The 16,627-nt window shown below is 42.0% G+C and overlaps 1 protein-coding gene across 5 annotated transcripts; it reads right to left on the reverse strand.

Annotated features, from left to right (window-relative positions):
* Positions 1 to 689: 689 nt before the first annotated feature.
* On the reverse strand, positions 690 to 16,063 carry LOC105393860 (protein Gawky). 5 transcript variants are annotated; one of them, XM_038109211.2, is made up of 16 exons: positions 15,836 to 16,063; positions 14,789 to 14,891; positions 13,702 to 14,704; positions 13,402 to 13,509; positions 12,914 to 13,083; positions 12,710 to 12,824; positions 12,108 to 12,553; positions 11,313 to 11,995; positions 10,979 to 11,135; positions 9,693 to 9,809; positions 8,989 to 9,126; positions 6,995 to 7,149; positions 6,336 to 6,477; positions 5,572 to 5,919; positions 5,185 to 5,304; positions 690 to 4,993 (listed from the first exon to the last, which is right to left on the reverse strand). In XM_038109211.2, the coding sequence occupies exons 3-16, from the start codon at positions 14,474 to 14,476 to the stop codon at positions 4,730 to 4,732; spliced, it is 3,738 nt and encodes a 1,245-aa protein (XP_037965139.1). In that variant the 5' UTR covers positions 14,477 to 14,704; positions 14,789 to 14,891; positions 15,836 to 16,063; the 3' UTR covers positions 690 to 4,729. The 5 variants fall into 5 exon arrangements, with proteins under 5 accessions (XP_037965139.1, XP_037965135.1, XP_037965138.1 ...); XM_038109207.2 differs by having other exon boundaries at positions 12,108 to 12,565; positions 15,836 to 16,034; XM_038109210.2 differs by having other exon boundaries at positions 5,572 to 5,910; positions 12,108 to 12,565; positions 15,836 to 16,030.
* Positions 16,064 to 16,627: the final 564 nt, after the last annotated feature.

Genomic DNA, 16,627 nt, shown 5'->3' on the forward strand with positions numbered 1-16,627 from the left:
GTCTACTGCATCAATTAACGACATTGGTGGGATGCTCTTGCTTCCTACACAACCCGGTTCCTTCATTCTATAACCGACCGTCAAAATTTTGATTTAACTACGTGGAGCCTAACTAGAATAAAGTACATCAAAAACACAAAAGGTACCTACGATTGACACATAAATCTCGTTAGTCGTGGACACAACCGGTGTACGCTACTGCACTAACAGATACGCTAGGTGTCGCGTGACGTCACGAGGCCGTGAACCGGCAACATGGCGACTTACTCAACTACGAAACTACACATAAATAGCAGTAAGAATATTTTCAGCAATCACATTGAGTTAAATTACCACATTAAGAGACAAATTTAGCTTAGTTCAACATTATATCATGGCCCTCTGTTTACACGTAAAGTCACTCAGTACATTTTTTTTGTTTATTTTTTTGTAGTAATCAGTTGTGTTTATCAAGAACACCCTTTGTCTTAGAACTATATACCAATAATACAAAAATCCATTCACTATAATTAAGTTTTTTTAGATATTTAAACACTAAAATATGAAACATCCTAAATAAACTCTGATATTCCAATTTTTAGGCATTAGCTCAATTAATTAAATATATGCTCGAGTGACTATGACAAAAGAGAAATAAATGCATTATAATAATACTAATGAACCATTCCCTTGTATGGATATTCGGGTTCCAAGCTGCTCGGCCAATCTTTAGTCTACCGTACACTACATGTATCGAAAGCCTTCGTTAATTTATATTTGGTATTCTCAAACGCACCACGTAACAAGACTAGAGGGATCCTTGCCTCTTGTGCTGCAGCCCACTCCATAGGAAGACTAGTTTTTGTTGATATCACCTAATGTGCTTCTATGTAGGACGTCAACGTCGATATAACGTACAAAAATATATATAAATAAAGACAACAAGCAAAACATTAACCTTATTAAAATAAAAAGGCCCTCAATAATATTGTACACTATCACTAATTTACATTTATCATAAGTTTACTTCGTTATATTTGAGAGAGATTTTTTAATTGGCGAACTTAAAGAGAATGTCTTTTAGTACGAATCTGCATCCGGTGGAGAAATGACATGCGACTGAAGAGTTGGTCCCTATGTGAGTACAATCCGGGAGTACAAGCGAGGGTAGTGCGGGACTACGGCGTTGCCAACAAATTGTCCAAGCCGTGCCAAACATGCATTACACAAGATCGATCACTATCTGCAATGCTCGCATCGCCAGTGTCGCGTCTAGATGCCTTGAATTTCCGGTGGCAGATCGCGTCGCAAGAAATGGTCCGTTTAGAAAGCTTTACTATAAATAAGGGTTTTAATTTAGTTTAGAATTTCACGCGTCTTAATGTGTTTAAAAATTAAAACTAACAACAATATAATGAGCAAGTAATAAGTGAACACTTGAGCTATAAAGCGGAGCAGCTTGGGGCTCGGGGCTCTTTGTACGTCGAGGTACCGGCAGACGTCTACTTTGGCATTGAGGTGTAATGGAATACAAAATTATAATTCAGTAGCGCAATCGATTATTACGTGAATACAAAATATATACGGGCAGTTGACAATACGGCAATTCAATATAAAAAAGTTAAATATTCATTCGGTAAACTTCATGAAATCCAAATTATAAAATACATAAAATTATTTACAGTTAGGTAATTATGTATATATATAAAATGTTGATTGATGACATAACACTTACGTTAAAAGAAGATAGCTAAGCTCATTAATGATTACAGTAGTCGGGGGGTGCCCGCAGCAGCCCGGTATTGTCTCCAGACTGCGCTACGCTACAGTGCTAGTCTCAGTGCCTAGCACTAACTCCACTATATTACAATTTAGAAGGGAACGATTACACCTGCCATCGGTTACGGTAACGTACCACAGTTCATTGAGGCACAATCATTGGTTTATTTATGCTTTACTTTTTTTTTGTTTTTTTTACGTTTTTTAAGTTTTTTTTGTTTTTTTTTTATATATTCCTAAAATTTACTTCTTTATGATAATTATTATTATTATAACTTTAGGTACGTAAATTTATTCTAAATAACAGAAACAAGTCACGTAATGTTAAAAGTGAAAGCGTGAAGCGTATTAAATCTTTAAGAATATAATTTCACAATATACACATATTACAGTATAGAATGAGATATAAATACACAACAACTTACAATAACACAGACTAAATTGCACTTAGCGTGCGGCGCGGCGGCGGCGGCGGGCCGGGCCGCGCCCGACTACGTCTCTTCATAAACATTATTAAGTACTGTTCACTTTTAAACTGACTAAATTTCAAGGCATGACTTCTTTCGTCTTTATACTATGGACGACGTATTCTACGGGGCACTGGAACATTTACTTCTGCTTGTCTAATTGAAAATTTAATATTCGTATAAAAATTAACTCTCGTAATTATTTTACTGTACTTTAACATGAAAATACATAATTTTCTGCACCAGTATTGCTATTGTGACTCGAGGCGATATTATTTTATACGTTACATTACAATATTAACATGAAGACACGGACAGAAGTAACCTACTAATGAAGGCTTCATACCAAGAATCGAAAATAATACCCTTATTGAATTGAGCTTTCAAAATTGGAATTTACAACCTGAAAAGTTATCGCGCGGCATTGAGTATTGCTCGCGCCTGAGAAACATAGGAACATCAGATCAATAACCCGTACCAAAATTATAATACCATTTTATATATGATTTGGAAGATTTATCAATTTGAACAAATATTATAAATTGTTCCAGACACCACTATATATCTTTGATACTCACTCTTTGGCACCTAAAACTTATGAATGTCATGACAATCAATTGGCCCCATTGAAGGCGAAAGAAAAGCTATTTGTTATGTCTCAAAATCTTTGATACTTTTCACAGAATTTTAGAAAACAGCCCATGTGTATTTTATTAATTTAGTTAAAAATATATGGGCTTTTATACACACTTTACACTAAACATATTATTGGTGTTACATTAATTGTACTGTCAGTAAAAGAATACGAATAAAAAATCCGCACCAAAAACGCATTGTTATTTGTTAAAACGGTCGAGTAAGAAGCGGCAACGGAAACTGCGAAGGAGGTTCCCACGGCTCTTACGCTAACTTCAAGTTTAAGTAATGAGAAATGCTACACTCGCGGCGTATGAACACACATCGACACATTAACACTAGGACATCTACGGGTCTGAAGCGATCAAACGGTTCATTAATGCACGAATACTTTCATTAGACACAACATCGCGATTACCTAACTTAATTGTATAATTTGTGAAGAGTTTTTGAGCGGGCAGCTCGACAAGGTACAGTGATTACTTACACCTAACTTAGCACTACTATCGTTATGTTTAATCGTAAGATCACTGGAAGATGCTCGAAATACATGAGAAAATGTACATTATAGTAAGTCGCGGGCGTGAGTCTCGGCGGCGCCGCGCGGGGCGGGCTACTGCCACTCTATGTCTTATCCTGTAACGTATTGGTAATGATATATTTTGGCAGAGTATCTCTGTGGCACACCATTAATAAATAAAAAGTAAATAAAAATGTAAATAAACTTTATCATAACAAACATTTACACATGCGATCGTTGCCATAAAATATCAATATTACGCTTACTAAAACCTACGATAGGACTTAAACGTTAACTTAACCTACATGATGTAATACCGAGAAACCTACGACTACAAGTATATTGTTAACAGAATATCTAAAGCATATGTCACTTTGAATAACGTTCAAATTGAGCCTATAGAAAATACCACAAATCTTTTATTAAATAGATATTGATATGGCTAAATTTAAGTTAGAACTTTATTCTTACCTATACACAAAAGTGTAATATTTTTAAATTACTGTCAATTATAGTACTTTTTATAACACTTCTCACAAATGTATGTAATATAAAATGATAAAACAATTTTCAATTTAATATATTAGGTTACCCTTACATTAATCGTATAATCTAGATAATTGTTTCATATATTAAACATAAAGTGGCACTTGAATCACAAATACTGGAAAAAATTTGGGGAAATAGTAGCATCGGCCTCTATCGACCGCTGGATCTATCTGATACTCTCCAACAAAATAGATTATCCTTATATTAGGCAAGATACTTTACATCACAGGATTACCGGATCGCGGGGCCGCGCGAGCGACAGGCGCGGCCCGCAATCTATACGCTCCTATAATAAATATATATATAGTGATTTCCATCTCAGACTATACAGCTTAAAAGGAATTTACCACTACAAGAATGCACTTCAAATCTCATAATTTCCAAATTTTTGTTATCATTTATAAAAAAAATTACAAACTAATTATAAAACATTTGTTAGTCGGCAAAATGCACTTATTCATTTATTGCTGAATAAAAATATCACTAATGGAAAACGAAGGCTCATCGAACGTGAGAATTTTTAAAATCAAAAATAAATAATTAAATACGATCAGTAAGTAAGTATGTGTAAAAAAAACGACGCAAGAAAAAAACAAACACTCAAAAGAAACGGAACGCAAACGCAACAGGGTCGGCGGGCGAAACAGCAACAGCCCGACAACAAAAAAATAAATATACAGACTAACATAAGGCCACGGGTCGTGACTGAGGTATAGCCCGCGACGCGCCGATATTTGGTGAGAGCGGGGTGTGACCGGGCCCGCGGTGCGAACACTTACTACGGTGACTAGGGGCTGGTTCAGATGGACTCCCCGCCGAGCAGGTCGGGGGGGAGGAACGAGTTGAGGGAGGAGGGCGTGGCGCGCTGCTCGTGCTGCTCGGGCCACAGGAAGCCGCCCCAGGCGTCCTTGCCGCCGCCGCCGCCACCGCCGCCGCCGCCGCGCCACGCGCCGCCGCCGCCCGAGCCCAGGTGCTGCAGGATCATCTGCACGTCCGACTCGGCCGGCGACTCCGCGAAGATCGTCGTGTTGCTCAGCACACAGTTGTTCAGGGCCATCTGGGCCTGTGTACGAGAGATGCAGCGTTTGAGTAAAGGTGGAGGAATCTATAAAGAGCTTCAAGTCTAGAAAACCTATACTACATATACTAAGCCTGATTCTGCCGCAGCCGCAGCCTGCAGCCATCATCCATTCAGACCATGGCGGTAGAGAAAACTGCCATCAGTTGGAATATTTGACAAGAAGTTGGACTCACCTTGGCGGCCTCCTCGCGGGTGGAGTAGCGCGCGAGGGCGATGCCCTGGTTCAAGTATAAGTGGAAGTTCTGCAGAGGCCCGTGCTGCAGGCACAGAGTCTTCAGGGTCGACCCGTCGATCTGCAAACACGGAATACACTGCGTTATTTACATCTTCATAAGGAACAGTTACGTTTGTACAATTCAGCTCGTCAAATACGATCTGATAGGCATTTTATAATATCGAATTTGGTATTCATAAGATAACATTCAACTCAAAACACGATTCCATTGTCTAATTCTGATCATCGGACATCTCATCAACATAATAACCGGTCTTTAATGACCACTAATTAGGTTAGAGCGCGTCATCGAAAAACAAGATTGAATAATCCGTCATTACGCTACCTGTGCTGTCAGATTCTTGAGCAGGAGCCAAGTGGAGGCCTGCCAAGTGGGCACCGAGCGCTGCTGCGAGTTGTGGTGCTGCGGCCAGGCCTTGTTGAGGCCGGGCGGCGGCTGCGTGCGCGCCTTGCCACCCCACGCGTCGGCGGGCGGCTTGCCCAGCGCGCCGGGCGTGGAGGCGGGCGGCGCGTAGCTCCACGTGGACGACGACAGGCTGCCCACGCTGCCGGCGGGTGGCGACGTCTTGCCGCCGAGCATGTCCGAATCCTTGATGCCGAGCGACAGCGGCGAGCGGCCCACCGAGCCCGGGGTCATGGCCGGGTCGTCCTCCACTGACTTCATCTGATTACCCTGGGAGAAATGTAGCATTATTGCACATAATTTGCGGCGCCCGTGCCAATGCGCAGTGCATTACAACGTGGCTGCTGATGTATTGATTCACGTGTCATGTTGTGTAATGTAGCAAGAATATTGTTGATACTTCATACCTGAATCCAATTTTAGATGGATACTGAGCTAAACATGTTAACAGCAAAAAAAGTTTAGTACAAATTGTGAACAGACACATTATTTATTAACTCTTTATCTTTTTCATACATACTGTAACATCATACAAACTTATCACTTAGCATTCAAACAAAAGAAGCTTATAGCTTCTCCCTTTCATCGTCATGTTACGTTTTATATATAGCATTGCTGTAAAACACCTGCAGTAGCTCTATAACTACCCTACTCTAAGTCCACACACACAGGAGCGACGGTCTCACCTTCCAGGGCTTGCCAGGCTCGAACTCGGGCACCAGGTCGTAGACGGGCTGGTGCGGGTGCGACGGCCACGCGTCCTTGCCGTCCGCCACGTCGGCGCTGCTGTCGCCCCAGCCCTCGCTGCCGCGGCCTACGCCCCATGTGCTGGAATGTGATTGGCTGGTTAGTGTTGAAGATCATGTGATTGGCTGGTTAGTGTTGTAGATTGATATCATTGTTGATCTTTTAGCTGCCGCAATAATGGTTTATTTTTGACCAGACATTCTGTCGTGCTGTCTAATCTTGAGTTTGCTGATGATGATGTTGACCACAATTGCCTATACGGGGCTGCAGATATCAGTACAGGCTTGAATGTATAAGTTAGTAAAGTTTTATACAATCGAAAGATACGACCAGTCACTTCTGCTGAAGACCCATAGCTTTAGGAGCAGACATGTTCTTGAGCTTAAACAGGAATCCGGAAGTAACCAATAGATGAGAAAAGCCCGAAGCAGTGGCTGATCATTATAACTTTTTGATATAACGACTTAATGATGTAGGCATCTTCACGAGTCTTTCATCTCTGACCTTGCATCAAAGACTCTATCACCTAACTTGAACCAACGCCATCACACTAAAAAATACATTATCTGTAGCTAAAATTCTACGAATATAAACTCACGAGTCAGGCTGCAGCCCCAGCTGGTTGAGCTGCGGGCTGGTGGTCTTGGCGGTGCCGGGCGCGCGGCTGAACTCCGAGCCCTCGCCGTCCTTGTCCAGCGACGGCAGCTTCCACTGGTTCAGGCGCGACTGCTGGTTGCCGCTTGCGCCGTATGGCTGTGGGGTTGTGGCTTGTTAGTTTAGTTGTCATTGAAGGAAGCGGAAAATGGGATACGTTTTGTGTGTTCTGTGTATTTGTGTGTCTGCAGTCATGTAATGGTAGTTTTGATTGGAAAGGATAAATTCGGATACGCTTTGTATTTGTTTGACAGAGACTTGAAATGGTTCTTATCTACACCTAAACTTTTGCGTAACGACATACTAAAATGATACATGCTTAAAATGCTTTTGCATAGGAATACAGAAGTCACAACTAAACTCTATACAAAAACTCTTCTAAAACTAATCATATATGTCCATAAATTTACTAAACAACGTTTTAACTATTTACTTTAATACCGAATATCCTTTGATTCCTTTGCAAACAAACTGTTCTAGTTCCATTCTTGTTATTCTAATTAGTGAACCTATTGAAGCTGAAAGTTTTAGGAATCATTGCATTGCACGCTTGAATAGCCGCCCCGCCATCAAATGACGCAGCAGGAATCTAACTTGCTAACTAGTAAATAGCTAACAATGCAATCAATGAATTGAAAACATAGAACATCGTTATTTATAACGATAACCCAAACTAAATGAAAACCTGATTTACGAAACAGGCACAGTCATACCCACAGAAAAAAAACAATCAACTTATGACACTCCTCTGTTCCTACCTGGGTAAAATTAACCACATACAAGTTAATTTAATTACTGTTAATAGCTGGGAACGCTGAACTCTTATTTTCCGCCGCTTGATTTATTACTCGTGAAGGTTACTCGTCTTACATAAGTATTACCTTTGTTTACATATTTTGTAATGTTTATTTATGTGATTCTATTTTCCTTGACTCTAGTGTGGTCATTGATACAAGCGATCATCATTTCTACGATCGTACTTATGTGAAATTGAGTGTTTATATTTATTTTACCTATAGCGTAAGAAACGCTACGGTAGAAATTAACGACTATCTTAACGATTTCTTGTCTACCAATTAGCTAATAAAACTTACTTTTTGTTAAAATAGTTTGAGGCTATTATCATTAGTTAATTAAGAACATTATTTCTTATGGCATCTTCAAATTAATTATTTATTAACATTCAACGTGAACCGTTTGCTTCCAAGCTATTGATTTCTTCATTCTTTTTAACAGTCTGTTATATGTAGACATTAGCCTTGAGACAGTTAGCAATTTGCGATTATTACATCCCTGCCGTGAATTCCCTGTCCTTCATCACGATATAAATTATCCGTCTATTGAAGAAATATTGCCATTTATAGTCTTTCTTTTATTCTCGATCGATGGTAGGGCGTGGTCTTTTGCTATTATAATGGGTAGGAACAATCTGAGGTAAGGGATGGTAACGGTAAGGGTAATGGTAAGGGTAAGGATTGTGAAAATCATAACTGAAGCCAAACTTTTGTGTTGAAACAAATATGAAGTGTGTAATATGTATAGGTATTTTTCTGTGTATCGCCTGTGGCATCGAAGCATCTAACTGTGGAACCGATAGAAATGTGTTGATTCGAAGGCGACTTAAAATATAGCTATTCAAAAGATGTGAGCATTAGTTAGGCGACTGGCAGTTCTCCTGGAAAAATCTTTCTGTCCTCTTTTGTTTTATTACCTATCTACCTACCGATATTTTGTACCTACTATGTGGTGTTGTGATAATTGATAACACCCAATATCATCGCTGTTATTGCAAAATGTTCGAAACTACATATTATTGATTGATTCAAACAAAAACATAAAATCGACCTTTCGACGACTTAGAACATTTTATGACGACGGTTTTCTCTGTTTTTTTCAGACTACAATGATTCTTTCACACATCTCTATCAGACATCTTACCGTCGGCGGGTCCTTGGAGATGCTCATGTCTCCGAAGTTGCTGGGCAGCTGGGCCAGCATGTCGTGGTTCTGTTTGTACAGCTCGTTGCCTCCCGACTGCTGCTTCATGTACAACGCTTGCTGCGTCGCGATTTGGTTCTGTGACAAAGGAAGATACGCGTCAATGTATGTTGAAATGCGCTGATAAGATAGCGGTGGGGCTTGGCAAGATTGTCGCATGTAACTTTTTGCGTATAAAATGTATTTTGATTAAAGTGGAAGATGCTGATAGTAGTGGCTAGTTTGCATTTTTTTTATCAACTTTGAATGTTGCTGCATAATAATTATCTTATCGAAACAAAATCTACAGGTAGCAAACAGTAAACAAAATATGATTAGAAAATATGGCTGTGTTTACATAGCGATAGTGTCGTCGCACCGCCTTACTAAACCATGATTACGTAATTGAGGTCGTCTATGAGAGGAAACTTTTATGGGATAATTAGGTCAAAGGTGTGGCATATCTGGTTTCATATGGGTAAGGGATGCACGATATTTCTCCCCTAGTGTCATATTATCTGTACCTTACGGACCGGCACCGTAGTAGGTAGTCAGCGACTGACGCTAATTTGACTGGCTAATGCATTCACCATGGTGACCCTAATATAGATCTAGTAATGTTACCGACACGCTAAGATGATACATTATGGGCTACAATGATTTACCTGAAGAGCAGTAATCTGCTGTTTAGCCTTGGCGATGGACACGGTGCATTGCAGTGCCAATGGGGAGTTGGGCTTCGAGAGAGAGTTCTGTTGCACGAGTTGTTGCAAGACTTTGATCTGAAACAAAATAGATTTTCATGTTATATTTTTCATTTTGTAAATCCTTGGATTTATTTTCTTGTAGTCTTTGGTCAACAACCAACATATGATAATATTTTGCATAAAGAATAATGTAATATATATCCGGTCAAAATAAATTGCAGATCTCTAGTGCTTATCTCTCCCAGAGGTTGTCTGTAAGACATCGCTATCTACAAGTGTAAGTGCTAAGATAGAGGGTTATATTCCCTTTAGCTCTCTTTAGATCGACAGACAAGGATGATTGGCCGTCGGTGTCATGTTTCCTATTTTTTATTTATCGTTATTTTCCATTGAAAAAATCAGAGAAATAAGAAATGCACGTGTTTTATTTTGCACAAATAATGCATAGCACGCGTATCCGGTCAATGTGCAGTTTATTTTTTACAACTTATAATAAATAGGCATGTTTATAAACACGATTTCACAATGCGTTACAACTACAACTAAACTTTTATGCACACACGTAAAAAAATATTATAATGTTATCAAATTTCAAGTGTTTATGTTTACTATTTTCATGCTTTGTCCTTTATTTAGGTTATCTAACACGCTATTCTTAGCTGATGTCAACACACCAACCCCAAATGTAATATAAAAAAATAACACTACGCCTTTATAAGCTCTATTATAGAAAACGTTAACTATGGCTTTTCGCCTTTATTTTACCTTTATTTAGGTTATCTAACACACGCTTTTCTGAGCTGATGTCAACAATCTAACACCGAATGAAATATAAAAAAATAACACTACGCCTTAGCTATACTACAGAAAATATTATCTATTTATTCCTCTTCGCCTATATTCTACTATGTCAGCTTATAAAAGGTGTTAATAAAACATGTTGAATGTTTTATAAATAAAGTAACATAGTATTGTAGTTAGGCTGGCTGAGCTGAAATTAAGCGAATATGTACAAAGGTTCCACTCGAGACAGCCACATACAGGAACTTCGCCCCCTCTAAGAATAGAATAGAATCATCATCATCATCATCATCAACAGCCTTCTAACGCCCACTGTTGGATATAAACCTCCTTACTTGCACGCCAATTCTTCCGGTCATGTGCCGCTCTGGTCCACTGATTCCCCGCAACCCTGCAGATGTCATCGGACCGATAGCAGAATAGAATAGATTAGTATTACATACCTGTTGCAAGAGCTGGTTGAGCAGCACGAGGGTCTGCGGCGCCAGCGGCTGGTTGAGGATCTGGTGGTTGAGGTAGCCGGCCGACACCGCCATCTGGATCTGCTGCACCAGCATGCGCAGCTGCGCCGTGCTCGGCTGCCCGCTGTTGCCGGTGCCACTGTGAAAATACCAAACATGTTAGCTTGTTGTAAAGTTAGACAAAGACGGAAATTATGGGATGACCTTGACAGGGATAGCATCAGGAGACGCGTGGGGTAAGCACAAAGAGGCCATTCAGTGAGACACGAAAGGGACAACATAAAACAAAAAGTTATTAGTTAGATGTTCTAAATACCTGTTGGGGTTGTAGGAGTGGTGATGCTGCATGTTGGGCGGCGGCGGCTGGTTGAGCAGCTTCTGCACGGCGGCGGCGGCGGCGGGCGCGGCGGGCGGCGGGAAGGCCTGGTGCGCGTAGTGCTCGTCGCGCCGCCACGCGTCCCCGCGCGCCGCTGCCAGCAGCTCTAGAGCCTCCTCGGCGTTCATGTCGCGGCTGCGCAGCGCCGCCTCCGCCTCCTCCTTCTTGTAACCCATCTCGATCAGGAAACGGAATTGCTTGCTGTTCCACAGCATTTCTTTCGGAATCTGCTTGCCGATCGAACCGCCTTGCGGGGGCTTAGGTCCACCCCATTCGCCGATATCGTCGGGCCAGCCACCAGGGCCGGCCGGCTTGTTGGGCTTCGGCCACAGCGCGGGGCCGGCCGCGTCGGGCCAGGCGGGCACGTCGCGCTCGGGCCAGGCCGGCGTGTGCGGCTCCTCCCAGGATCCGTTCCTCTGTCCGTGGGCGCCCCAGACCGCGTCGGGCTTGTTGGGCGCGGGCGGGCGCGGGGCGGGCGGGCCGGGCGGCGGGCGTGCCATGCCGCCCAGGGCTCCACGACCGGCCCACACGGATGTGCCGTCGTCGAAGCCTCCGGGTGCGCGGCGAGCTACCGGCGGAGATGGCTCCTCCCATCCTGATCCTTTCATTGAGTCCTTTGGGCCCTGTGACGACAAAACGGTAATTAGTAACAATACACCATTATACAAGATGTTACATTACATGAATGTGAATAATAGTATGAATGTGCAATAAACTCTCTTGTGAAGTACTGACCTGTGCGCCCCACTGGTTGACGCCGGCGGCCGGCATCATCTTGCTGGGCGGCGCGTGCTGCGTGTTGTGGTGCTGGTTCCACATGTCCCCGTTGAGGCGGCCGGAGATGCCTCCGCGCAGGTCGTGGCGCGGGTCGGCGCTGGGCGCGCGCGGGTCGGGCCCGCGGCCCTCCAGGTGCAGGTCGCCGCCGCGCGGGGGCTCCCCCCACGCGTTCCAGTCGTCCTTCTTGGGCACGCGCCACTGCTGCGCGTGCTGCGGGGGCGCGCCACCCCACTGCTGCGGCGGCGGCGGGCCGGTCCACACGTTGGCGGAGTCGCCCGCGTCGTCGTCCTCGCCCCACGTGCCGCCGATGTTGGTGGTGGGCGTGTGCCCCCACGGCGTCTTGGTGGCCGGCTGCGGCGGCGGCTGCCCGCCGTTGCGCAGGTTCGCCTCCCAGAGGTCGGTGCCTAGGAATGCGCCTAAACAATTATAACTAATTTAATATCGGATGTATTTTGCGAAAGGCATTCCGAAATTTTGACTTATTTTGTTTTTTAAGTAGCTGAACATAAAACTTTATGGCTGCGGTAACGAGGCAATAAATTTGAAAAAGTGCTAATTACCGTTGTTGACGCTGGGCTTCCAAGCTGGCGGGGCGCCAGCGGCGGTGGGCTCCACCTTCGCGCCGGGCTCGGGCGAGCCGGGCACGTCCCAGTTCGTATCCTGGTTCACATGTTGCTGAAACAAATAGTTCAACGTCAAGCCACAGTTACATTATGCCGGCGACCGTCACGCGTATGCAAATGAATGCTTATGAGGCTACTCACGCCGCCCCAGCCGTCCTGGCTGAACAGCGCCTCGCGCATGGAGTTGAGTTGCTCGATCTTGGCCGAGGATGTGGTGTTGTTCCCGTTGTTTCCGTTTCCGGGAGACGGCCCGTTCGTCGGGGCACCGTTAGGAGAGTTGCCTCCATTTCCGTTAGTCGGGTTGTTCACGTCTGAAAATAATATTTATTATTAAATTGACTATTGATTGATGTTTTTTAGAACCAAAGTATGTTTACTATTTTGAGTCTGTTGAGACTTGGCATCATCATTGAATGTCTTGGCAATATTTACTTGAGCATTGTTCACATAGCATATTATTCCACTGTTATGCTAGTTTATCTAAAAATATTATATGAAAATTCATAACATAATAATAGCTTACTACAACTCCCAGTAGTATGTAAACTGTTTAGTCTAGGCGTTGAATAACTACCTATTTACCACATGGACTAAAGAAAGCTAGCCAATAACAAACAAATGTGACTTACTGTCCGGTTGGGAAGTAGGCGGTCGCTGCGCCGTATTGTTCCACTGTTGCTGCGGATTGTTCGATCCGTTATTACTTTGGGCACTAGAGCCACCGCCCCAGTTGCCAGCTGTTGGGAATGGAAATATTGATGAGAAAAGAGTCAATATTGTTAATGTAGGTATAAATTCATATGAGAGCATGAGTGTGAATACAGATGGCGAAGGCAATAGAACCTGCATATATTATACTGACGAAAAGACTCTAAAATAAGGGAACAAATGTAAATGCATGTGATTTAGTGTGTGCTGAAGACACGTACCATTGTTGTTGTTGGCGGGCGGGCTGCCCCAGCCGGTGGCGGCGTTGAGCGAGCTCTCCCCGCCGCCGCAGAGGCGCAGGCGCGGGGATCCCCAGCCGTCCAGCGCCGCGCCGCCCATGGCCCGCAGCACCCGCCCCTCCTCTCTCACGAGCTCTAACATTGCGTCTATCTTGAGATCACCGTTCGCGAAAGTCGTCAAAGACTTCACCTCTTTGCTCATCTCTTCCACATTATTGTCATGGTGTGTTCTTTCGGACTTGTCATCATCGGTTAACATTCGAGTAGTATTCGTTTTGCATAGCATATCATGAGCAGACGTTTCGTTCAGTAGTTGCGTCTTGCAAGGCTCATTGCGTATAATATAAACTGAGGATTTAAAAGCGTAATCAGACTTGTTCATATACTCTGGCGCTCCACACGCCATCTTATAGTTTAAGTTAAAGCTACTGAAATACGGGTCACTGTATGAGATACCCTGGACTGTTATGGCGTTAATCGTTAAAGGAATGCAGTAGTTAGGCGTTTCGCCAATCATTTGGTTTTGTTGGATACTATCAACAAATTCTATGTTATAAATATTATTATCTACCATTTTTACACTAAGTCGCTGACTCTCATTCTCGACTCGCTTATAAGCACCAAATTTATTTGTGTTCACCACCAACATTGAGGTGGAGTAATTACATTGCATTGGTTCGGTAACAGTATCAATAATGGAGTAACAATTATCCTTAATTAGATGTGGAACACATAATATTACAGAAACATTAGACATCAGACAATTAAATACCCTTAATAGAATAATTTTCTACAATATCCACCTAGCATTATACTTATTTTCACAGATTGCATATTGTTTCAATTATAGACTAAGTAACAATGGTTCGTAGTGATGCAGTCAATAAAGCAGGTAGCAGTGTTTAATGCCTCTATGGCAGAGGGCAGGGTGAGATCACCACTGGAAGCTGCTGCAGACTTGCCTCTAGCCCAGAGTTGCCCAGCCCTACAACAACCACAGAACCACATTAGTATAAACCCTCAATATAACAACAACCATCTTACAATCTATAGAGGGTATAACACATACCTTATAGGACGGACGAGAGGCTGAGCTGTATATCACAGATAAAGAGGGCTCGGCAGATCCTTGGGAGCAGCTTATGCAGTCAACTCGTAACATTTGAATTAATCTGAGGACAATAAAAAACTGTTAGTGGATGTGAAATGAGGTTTCTCCTCATGTTTTGATGCCAATGGCTAAGTTATATGCTTTACTTAACTATTTTTTATAAATTAACTGTATTTAGAACATTTTAATCAAAGATCATTTTCATGGTATGGAAACAAGATTCAGACACGAATTTTATTCAGCAAGATAAAACACAGGTAAACATAGCAAACCAGTATTTGAATTTTGAGGTTATTTCAAGGACTTCCAAATCGCATGAACTTATTGGAAACACTAACAATAAACCTAAATATGATTGTATATTTGACACAAAGCTCACCCACACCCACCCTCGGAAACTAAGCAATAAGCTACCGATGGCGCTGATCCTGGGAAGGTTCGATAAAATGGACAGACATTGCAGTAGCGTATCAACTACTCAAGTTGTTCTTTTGTCCATACGAAACCAAATATATAATATTTCGTATACTTATTGTTTTATATTATTTACCAGGCACATAGGTATCTACATTTCGGCCTTGAGTCTCGGCAACTTGATGTAGAATAGGTATCTGGTTCTATATTTATGTACACCTACCTATAACATTTGCTACTTGCTAGTATCTAGAGTGAAAGTTAGCACGACCTATATTGAATTTTATCTATCACTGACTACTCTGGCAATGTTTATAATGTGATTGTTACCTGTAATGAAGATACAGTTACAAAACTTCAATAATTTTCACGCATTTTGGATAGTGACTATAAAAAAATTCTTACGTGACACGAGTAAGCACAACGGTGTTGTATTACTAGAATGAGACAGAAGAGCAAACACGTTGATGATCCACTGTGAGTGAGAGAAAGACAAAACATACGACCTGAGAAAGCGATGCCATAAATGCTAAAAGCAAACGACGACACTTGATCACATATTATCACAAAATAAGAACTTGCGAGGCGTACCTTCGTTTGACATTGATGTTGGCACGTTAATTTTATAAATGTACAAAACTGCACAATCTCAAACCCCCGAGAAAACAGCTTCGACGGCTGGATGGAATGGAATTCGACGTCGGCGGGGTTCGCAGTTCGCACGAAGAACTACGATGTGATAATGTTACCAATACAAAACAACAGGCGTATTTCCTATAGCACGCATTGTTTGTAGCTTTTGTACATGGTCGGGTAATAGTAACTCGCTATATATAAATATAGTTGCCTATCATACGCTATATATAGTTAAAAGTTTGTTGACAAATAAAAATACACTTAGTGATCTGATTCATACGGTACATAATTAATAAGCAAGTCATTGTATTATAGAACCTAGCTACCAAATTGCGTATTAAATTTATAGAGTAGGTACGCATTATATAGCGTCTATTTTTCGATAGGTTGGTGTGGTGTTGCTGTCCATTATTTTATCTAGCTGTGGTGGCTGTGGCGAGGGGAATATAATGTACTGAATGTAGGTTCTCAGGAACGGAATCCAGAAGAAAGATGAAGGATTTTTTATCCATCAAGTTTTTGATAAAAAAGAAAGAAATTAGGGTCGGGTAGGCAACAGTGAGGGACTGGGATTTCTTAAATTATTTTGTATGATAGAAGATAGACGTTAGAACCCTAAAATCCATTTAAAATCACAGTCAACAAAGTTAGTTAGTTACAATAAGTTATTTAATGTTTCTCCACCAAAGAATTTTATTATTAACGAGACAGTTATTATTCTGAGTTAGCCACCCTTTTCTTGACACC

The sequence above is a fragment of the Plutella xylostella genome, chromosome 17, assembly GCF_932276165.1.
Source record: "Plutella xylostella chromosome 17, ilPluXylo3.1, whole genome shotgun sequence".
NCBI lineage: Eukaryota > Metazoa > Arthropoda > Insecta > Lepidoptera > Plutellidae > Plutella > Plutella xylostella.

Coding starts and splice junctions, on each gene's coding strand:
- LOC105393860 (XM_038109207.2), bottom strand. CDS start 14,476: ATGTCTAATGTTTCTGTAATATTATGTGTTCCACATCTAATTAAGGAT. Junction 9,810..10,978: donor TCAACCAGCTCTTGCAACAG/GTATGTAATACT, acceptor ATTTTGTTTCAG/ATCAAAGTCTTGCAACAACT. Junction 4,994..5,184: donor CCCGCGAGGAGGCCGCCAAG/GTGAGTCCAACT, acceptor TCTCGTACACAG/GCCCAGATGGCCCTGAACAA.